At 44.5% G+C, this 9,143-nt stretch overlaps 2 protein-coding genes across 2 annotated transcripts in view; one reads left to right on the plus strand and one right to left on the minus strand.

Moving 5' to 3' along the window:
• The window catches only part of CDKL1 (cyclin-dependent kinase-like 1 (CDC2-related kinase)), a gene marked incomplete at its 5' end in the record, with an annotated part of 11,497 nt that extends 8,255 nt beyond the window's left edge, over positions 1-3,242 (plus strand). Inside the window, 4 exons of the mRNA XM_010015984.1 lie at positions 807-889; positions 1,416-1,472; positions 2,087-2,236; positions 3,135-3,242. Coding sequence (XP_010014286.1) covers positions 807-889; positions 1,416-1,472; positions 2,087-2,236; positions 3,135-3,242 — 398 coding nt within the window. The remainder of the gene's footprint in view (positions 1-806; positions 890-1,415; positions 1,473-2,086; positions 2,237-3,134) is intronic.
• A 2,212-nt stretch (positions 3,243-5,454) lies between these two features.
• Positions 5,455-9,001, minus strand: ATP5S (ATP synthase, H+ transporting, mitochondrial Fo complex, subunit s (factor B)). Its single transcript, XM_010015983.1, has 4 exons — positions 8,898-9,001; positions 7,586-7,794; positions 6,574-6,745; positions 5,455-5,748 (listed from the first exon to the last, which is right to left on the minus strand). Exons 1-4 carry the CDS (start codon positions 8,999-9,001, stop codon positions 5,634-5,636), a joined length of 600 nt encoding a protein of 199 aa, XP_010014285.1. The 3' UTR covers positions 5,455-5,633.
• Between the last annotated feature and the right edge of the window lie 142 nt (positions 9,002-9,143).

Here is a 9,143-nt window from a genome sequence, read left to right on the forward strand (position 1 = left end):
CCTCAGCACCCTCACAGGGAAGAACTTCTTCGTGGTATCTAATCTGAAGCTCCCCTCTGTCAGTTTAAAGCCATCATCCCTTGTCCTATCCTTACAGGCCCCTATCAAAAGCTTCTCCAGCTTTCTTGTCAGCCCTTGTAGGCACTGGAAGCTGCTTTAAGGTCTCCCCAGAGCCTTCTCTGGGCTGAACAAGCCCTGCTCCTTCGGCCTGTCTCCAGAGCTGAGGTGCTCCAGCCCTTGGAGCATCTCCGTGGCTTCCTCTGGTCCTGCTCTAACAGGTCCATGTACTTCTTACCCTGGGGGCCCAGAGCTGGATGCAGTACTGCAGGTGGGGTCTCACCAACGCAGAGTAGAGGGTGAGAATCCCCTCCCTTGACCTGCTGGCCACGCTGCTGGTGATGCAGCCCAGCATACGGCTGGCTTTCTGGGCTGCAAGCGCACACTACCAGATCACGTTGAGTTTCTCACCAAGGCACAGTAGCTGGGTACTGCTGCTGCAAAACCTCCTCCCACCAGCTGAATTTCTTTGAGTTGTTCACAGCAGAGGGCCCTGGGCAGCTGTGACCGCGGGCAGCTGGAGCTGTGTGGCCCTGCCTTTCCTTCAGCACAGTCACACAGGTGTTACAGGTGGACATTAGTTTTTGCAAAAGAACATTTCATCAGCTCGCTTGATGGTACTCCATCTCTTCAGACATTGTCTCAGATGGTGTCAGCCTTGTCAGAGGATATAAGCTTGTTCAATGCAGGCTCTGTAAAACTAGCAGATTAATCCAACTTTGCTTTTTTACTTTCATTCTTGGTCAAAGGGGATCTTATTCCCAGGCACCAGCAAGTGTTCAGCACCAACCAGTTCTTCAGTGGGATAAGAATTCCGGACCCGGAAAGCATGGTAAGAGCTCCCTCTGGACACACTTCCCTTGAGCTTAGTGCTAACCAGCAATCTATGTGCAGTGCTAAAGAGATGCAGTGTTCAGACAGAGAAATGTTCCTGCTTCTTTCTGCCCAGCGTACACATGCTGTCTGCTTTGGAGTCAGAGCTGGAAGAGCCTCGCTTGGTCAGTGTGACCAGTCCTTTGCTGCACACCGTTTTTTCCCTATCCAGAAGTTTTGCCCTCTACTTTGCCAATGTACACCAGAATATTTGGAGGTGACTGAACTCCTCTCATGACATTTTAACCAATATCCTGTGTAAAAGCAGTCAGAAATGCTTAATCTCTGCTCCTTCCCCTGGTTCTGGTGGCACGGCAGCCAACCTACCCATCCTCAGTAATGCCAGCAGCAGTTCTCTAAGTGCATGAAGTAAGAGACATGTTTTGTGAGGTACAGGTCACATTGCTGTGGAAAGCTGGTTCTCTGTACCCTGATGAATCCAAAACCTGCTAACCTGAGTACTCTCACTGTTGTTTTCTCTCCAGGAGCCGTTAGAAATGAAATTCCCTCATATTTCATATTCTGCTCTAGCTCTCATGAAGGTAAGAAAACTACCGCGTGTGGAAGAACTCTGCACTGAGACTTAGCAAATGCAGTCTGGTTTTGCTTATCAGCTGGTAAATGGTTTGAGAGCTACTGAATTATCAGAAATTCATTTTAAAACAGAGCTGGAGGGTATTTGGAGAGGACTTTTAATCCACTCTTCTTTACCATGGAGGTGGAAAACATTCCCTTATTAAGATGCAGTGAATGAAAACTGTGAGGATGGAGACATTAACAAGAAGGTACAGCTGTGGACAGCCCTGGCTACACTGCACATTGGCACAACAGGACTAGTGCCATAGTGGAGTCCCCTGCTTAAGAAAGTTGTTCTAGTTCAAATGAAAGTTTTGGGCTGAACTGTTTTTTGAGGTTTGCTGCAGCATCCAATTGCAACTGTCCCTCTAGCTGCAGTTTCTACTACTGCCTTGTGGCAGTTGTTGGGCATTGGCTGCTTTGCACGCCTCGTGCTGATTCTGGAAAGCCACTCTTAGAATCTATTAAGAAAAATATTAACAGCTGCATCCATATGAGTAGTTGGCTGGGTGAGTAGCTGGAATTGTGCAGACCTGTTTAACGGGTGTTTCTTGTGATCCCTTACTTCATCTTTTCTAAGGGTTGTCTTCGTATGGACCCTGCAGAGAGGCAGACATGCGAGCAGCTGCTGCAGCACCCCTACTTTGACAGCATTAGGGAAGCAGCGGATCTGGGCAAAGGAAAAATGGCTCGGAAGCCAGCCAAGCTGACTCGAAAGCACGTGCCAGGGGTAACATTTTCATAGTAGTATTTCATGTTCTGTACCTGAGGAGGGGCCTGGTTCTCTTTGTTGGGCTCACAGGAGGTGGGCTGATGGGAGCAGTTAAGGGTGAGAGTGAGCTCCTGCCTTGGACCCATCTTAATTTTAGCCTGAGGAGAAAATTAACCTCTTGGCTAAAGAGTAACTCAGTACAAACTGAATTCTGTGTGCAGCTCTATTGAGTTGCTGGGGTAAGCAGCACATCACGTGAAAGATCAGGTTTATCCAGGAATGTGCATTCCTGACAAAGAATAGCAGGATAGCTGGACATACGGGCCAGGCTGGTGTGGCTGGTGTAATTTGGAGTTCTCTGGGATCTTTTTGGTGCTTTTGAGTCCCAAGTTATGGAGATGGCAAAAATGCCCAATTCTGTTTTAACTGCTGATGGGATGTGATCCCTTACGTGGTTCCAGATGTTGCACAATGCACCGGGTGTTTCTGCCAAGCACATGTCTCCCAGTTCAGTCTTTCCAGACGCCAGCCCAAGTCTCCGGTCCAGCCTCTGGAGGAGAGGCATTCAGTTCTTTCTTCCTGCGAGCCACATTCCCCATGACAGCGGGGAGGTTGGAGGTGTGGGATGGAGAACTGTTACAGCGTATAAATTCCTGGATGAAACTTACCTCTTCTATTTCTATGGCATGGGATATAACAGTAATATTTTTCCTGCCCTGGATGACTGGAAGAAGGAACTTTAATGAGCTGTTCTGGTTCTGGTCCAGTTGTAGAACCCCAGCTCCACAACTCCTCATTTGAAAAGCACAGGATTACAGGATGAATACTGTTATAGCTTATATTCCATTTGGAAAAAATGAAATGCATGCTTTAGTCTCCTTTCAAACAAATACACACTATGTAACTTTTCTTTTAGTTACAGTACCTGCCTCAGTTAACCAGTAGTAACGTACTACCAGCTTTGGACACCAAGAAGTACTGCTGCAAAATGAGGAAATCAAACTACCATTTTCCTAACATCTAACCGGATGGCAGATTAAAAACGATTCATTGACCAAAGTTCAAGTCATTCACAATTTATAAAAGGAGGATACGTGGTGGAAAACAAAATCACTACTTGTTAGGACATACACAGAAGTGGTCTGTGATGTACTCTGGGTCAGTAACGGAAGCGATACACAGAGCGAACTCCAAGCTCCTGTTAGTCAGTGCTCTGTGTACCAAGGAAAATACAGTTAATTTGCTTTAATTTGTGGTTGTGTACCGGATTGTGGTTGTGTACTGGTTCGTGGTTCTGTACCAGTTCAGGATTACTGCAATCCAGTGCTTACAGTGTGAGCTTAAAACCTCTTGACTGTTCATCCCCTGTATTTCAGACCTGTCAGCAGAACTGCAACCTTGCCAAATCAATCAGAGTCTGGCTGTGTAAAAGCAGTATCACTGCTTTGGAGTCACTGATCCCACAAGGAACTGTAAATGCCTCTCTGATGGGAATAGAGGAGGGGATGGGTGGTGTGAGGGGCCAAGCCTGATGAGAGGCTGCCTGACCTGAGTAAGTTCCAAACCTGCTGAAGTAGCACTGCTCTAAAGAAATGTCTGACTTACCTACTACATTTATAGATTGTGCAGGATTAAAGATACTGGTAATGACTCAGACCTAATGGAAGGCTCTACGGGCACTGTTACCAGGAGAACATAGAAACAATACAACCTGTTGTTTATTTAGTCTTTTCAGAGCTTCTCCTGTGTGTTTCTTCCTTACATTAGGAGCTAATTTTTATTTGCTGTTTCTGTCAGTAGCGAAGTGACTTGCCTGTAGTGTTACAGGAATCATTTTTGTCAAAACTAATTAATGATTATCATTTATAACATCAGCCAGACGCAGGCAGGAATTCTACCTAAGCATATGTATTAGAATGATTTGTAGGTTTTGTGTGATCTTAGGACGTACTATTGCATTGATTCTGAATAAATGTAGTTTGTTTTGCCGATTTACTGGATGTGTTTTACTACATAAAGTTTTACTACTGGGCAAAACATTCTCTTTCTACTTGAAACCTAGAGCAAATAATGTTTTCTTTTCCCAGAATGTTCAACAACTGGCAAAGCAGATTCATTGGGACAGGTGCCATATCCTTACAGAGTCTGCCTGTCTACCTTTTGTGTTATAATTTAATGTATTTTATTCTTGTACATTTTGTGCCTCAGTAGTTTTGGTTACACTCAGAAAGCTGTGACACTGTAGGATTTTCTGCATGGATGTTCAGCCATCTAATCCTGTGTATGTGCAAGGCACTGTAGCACCCACAGGTTATTAAGTGGCTGATAGCCTGGCAGTGGGCTCCCAGAACTGGACCAGCGCAGGGCAGGCTAGAGGGACACTGTTCTTGCCCATTCTGTGCTGGCAGATGCCACAAAGAATCAGCCCCACAATGTAGGTAGTGCAAAACGTCCTTTCCAGGGCCTGGAGTCATTTCCTTCAGCAGCCAAGCTGGCAAACAGGGACAAGAGAAGAGGTGCTCAGTTATGCAGAGATTGCCATGACTGAGGCGTTGCTGGGAAATCTGCTTTCCTGGAGTTGCTACCTACTACACTTCTCCCTTACAAAAACCCTAGGAATTGACTAAAACCACTGTATTCTTCCTGAGGATGAATCACTCTCTTATTTAGCAGGAGTGATACGGATGCAACTGAAGAGGTTCACAGGACTCATTTAGTCCAGCTCTGCATACACCAAAAATGCGTGCAAGGGTGTATGCAAGAGACCCCACTTCTCCATAAACATACATTGTCTGAGAGACCCTGCTTCTCTGTAAACACATCAATGTTCTGTTTGTCAGCTCAGTGTTTATGAGGAGACTACACTACCTGTTTGTAGATCATTTCACTTAAACAAAGGCATGTGAGTCAAAGCCTGAAGAACACAAACAAAAGGCCCATAAGCTATTTTATTTGAACAAGGTGAGATTCTCAGGGTAAAGAGCTCCCGTTCCACAACACCAGGACCACACAATAGAAGCACCCAGCGCTGCTGCTTCACTACACTGACCTTCTGCCCACTGTTGTTTTGCACAAGAACGTCTGTGCAATAAAACATTTGAGAACTACTGAGGTATTAACAGCTTCCTATAAAAACAGGAATAAAAATGACTACACACACAAGTCTGCCTGCTCTTTTGTTGACTAGTGAATAGTTTAAGCTTATATAGTTTATATAGCTTAAGTTTATATGGTTTAAGCTTAATAAAACTTAATTGCATAATTTGTCAAAAGATTGTGTACAGTTTTTGAGGCTGCATTGGGAGATCTGGGCTTATTTCCATACCTGGAAATACAGTAGTGTCTACAACTTCGCTTGTGCAACAGACGATAAATAGTATGAAATCAAATACATCTCCATTACGAGTAATTGTGTTTATTCTAAATCCAGCTCCAGCTTGAGGTTTGGCAGTGCCTGCTGAAGGATGTGAGCAGTAGTTTCTTTCTCTCTTATTCCAGGAAGGTCACTCAGATACAAATATTCAAGGTTCCTATAAATATTTAGAAAGAAAAGTCAGTGACTACTATTTAACTGTGGACACAGAAATTAGACAAAAGATTATTCTACCAGAGCTGTTTTGAGTTGTTTTATTTTCTGAAGTGGGGGGTTTTCAGCTCACCATATGTTCAGTCCTTCTACACAGCTTAAAAAGAGATCCTGGACTCCCTGCATCATGGAGCTTGCTTTATATTAAACAGTATTTAATAATCTCAATAGCAATTTAGCTTAGAAAACACAAGCTGTGATAGGTTGGACCAGAAGATCCTTGAGGTCCCTTTAACCTGATATTCTATGACTCTAGAAAAAGTTATTTTAATGTAAATAATAATTCAAGTAATATAGAAAGTCCCTAGTAAAACCTTTCTGTAGGAAGAAATCCATCACCCATTTGTAGGTATCTGCAACTGGGTGTGACACTAAACAGTTCCGAGTCACTTTAAGGCCACAGTTCAATACAGCACCATGGATGTTGTGCAGAGGTGCACAGCACCCAACTGCTTCCCAGGCCTGAGCACTCAGGTCCACCCCAAGACCTTGAGGCTGCAGTGAGCATGAGATAACCCAGTGACAGAAGCCATGCGAGGTGTAGAAGGACCATAGGAGTTACAGGACACCATCAAAGCCTGCCCTGAACAGGAGCTGCAGCAGCGGGGTCAGCCATAGAAACCAAAGTGATCATCAAATACTTACTCTTGAGCAAAACCAGCCCAGAAACATGCAGACTCCAGCCCTTGCAGTCAACGCAGTCCCAAAGCCGTGGGGTGTAACAGCCAGGGAAGCAAGGTGCTATAGAAGAGCTCAGCAGCTCACTTACGTCAGCTTGTGAAGCGCAATGATGCCTTTATCTGTGACATTGCCACAGGAAATTATCTTCAGCTGGAGAAGACTCTTCTGCAGATTCTTCGTCTCACTGAGCCTCTGCAGACACTCATCTTGTATGTAAATACACTTCTGAAGCTTGATTTCTGTAACATGTTTGAGACCATCTGGGAAGACAAAATTGAGTATTGGCTTCAGAATACCAGGAACAACCTGTACTGGTTGCTAAGTTCTGAGTTTAGCAACTGCCTCCAAACCCACACAGCGACATGCTCCCTTATACGGGGGGCCATAAGGCAAAATGAATCTCTGAAATTCCTTTGCGGTACTTCAGTATATATGGAAACCCCAAAGTTTGTATACTTTGGGTAAGATTCTAAGAGCTTTGGCATGGGTAAGTAACAAAAAATCCTCTGCAAGTCTGGGTGATAAATAAGGACTCTGACTTAGTAACGTACTATTGCAAGAAACTGAAAGTCCCCTGCCAATGAAAAAATTAAATGGTCTGCTCCACACTTAGGGTTTTGTTACTTCAAGGAGACCTGAAACACTTCTTTAATCTCTTATTTTATGAGAAACAGAGAGCTTGCTTTTTTTTTTTTTCATCTTTGGAGACATCATAAAGGCCTGGAGAACAAGTAATACGACTTCGCAGACACCAAGAATATCACTTGTTTAGAAGAAAAGAAATATTTAACATAGGGCTTTTTGCTACCAGCTACTTAACTATGAACTCAATGAAACAGCAAATCTTTGTCGCACTTCTTCAATGTTACGGTTGCTTCGGGTAAGAGGTGATGAAGTTCCCAATCTTTCTGCTTTACACCATGCCTCCAACAAAATCTTAGGAATGGCTGAATATTTGTAGAGCCATTTTAAGGGGGGAAAAAATGGAAAATATTTCCCTGTATCTTGCTAAGGAAAGAGAAAATGACACAGTTATTCATATTTTGATACAACTGAAAGAACTATTCAGTATAATCTTTGCACAGCTGTGTCCACATTACCCAAATAGTCAAATCCTCTGTACATGATGCAAGAGTCAGTGGCATTAATCGCTTCTATCTTGTATTTCCCCAAGGGCCCTGTTGGGAGACCACTGTAGTCCTGCTGCCATTTCTGATAGCCTTGATAGCGCACCAGTGCACCGCATCGCAACAGCCACTCCGAGGCTGCCCTGTCAGGGCCAACAGCTTGGATACGTTCATAGTCCACCCTGCAAGACAGAAGAAGCATTCACATGGCTTCTGTAATGTGGCAGGTTTATTGCCTCGTTGATAATAACGATTGCACAACGAGTATTTGGTTAGGTGTATGATAAGATGTCAGAAAAATAATCATATGATCTACTGGAATTGGTTTATATACAATTATTTGGATTGTTCTTCATCAGCCAGGCAAGAATTTATTTTATTTTAAATGGCAGAGGCTTGTGGTAGAAAGAAAAAGAATACAAATGCAACCCTTAGAGCTGATTGTTTCCTTTCATGTCTGTAAGGAGAGATGAAAAATCACCTTTCTATCCAAAGTTTTACAACAATTGCACATCTGTCTCCCAAACACTGATTATATAAAAACCTCTCATTGCCTGTCACACTCCTGTCATTCTTGAAACCTTTTTACTCAACAATTAGAGTATTTCAGAAAGACACACTTTAGCAATTAGTTAAAATTCTTAGGTCCATTCAGGACAAAGATATCTTTCTTAGTCTGGTAAGGAATGCTGAAGACCTGGAAGAGACTCCGGTCTGTTTGAGCTTCGCACCCTGTTACAGCAATTACCTGCACCACCCAATCCTTTCCAGAGAGCTGGCAGACATATGGCACAACTATTAGCTACCAGCAAAAGTTATGCGCAGAGAAAGAGTTTTGCAGATAGAGAGTTTCACAGAGAAAGGCTTTATCTTGCTAAAAGTAACTGTGAAACCCTGGTGCGGATGAATCACATTGTAAACAACAGGTTGGTTAGATGCTTCTCTGAGTAAGTAAAGGGGGCATGGTGGTGTTACTGGTTTAAACACATCTGGGGCTCAAAGGAAGACTGGCATTTAGGGAGAAAATCCACGTTGCCACCTTGCCTACCACCCTGGGGAGGGGAGCAAACCCCACACCTTCCTCTGGAAGGCCACAGCTTTGTAACTGCAAACAGGCAAGGAAGCATCCCCGCCAAGCATTAACATGCAACCTGGGGGGAAAGAACAGCACTGGCAACAGAAAATGTCCTTTCCAGTCCTGGGACTTAATTGTCCCTGCTTCACAAACCGCACAGGGGACAGATGGGACCTGCTAATGGCCTTGTGCACACCGGGTCACCCTTACTTGTTGAACACGGCATTCAGCCATCCCCAGAAGCCTCTGCAGGCGCCCGGCGGCGGCACCTTGCCGAGGCTGCACACAGGCAGTGCGAGTCTTCCCAACACCATCATGTTCTTGAAGAAAAGGAGAGACGAGAAACGGAGGCGTTATCCGCAGTGCCAGCCCCAGCAGGACGGGCAGCCCGTACCCGGCTTCCCCTCAAGGCCTTACCAGGTCTGTCAGCCCCTGGGACCGCGCTTGAGGGGAGGC

The sequence above is a fragment of the Nestor notabilis genome, unplaced genomic scaffold (assembly GCF_000696875.1).
Source record: "Nestor notabilis isolate BGI_N333 unplaced genomic scaffold, ASM69687v1 scaffold15296, whole genome shotgun sequence".
Classification (NCBI taxonomy): domain Eukaryota; kingdom Metazoa; phylum Chordata; class Aves; order Psittaciformes; family Psittacidae; genus Nestor; species Nestor notabilis.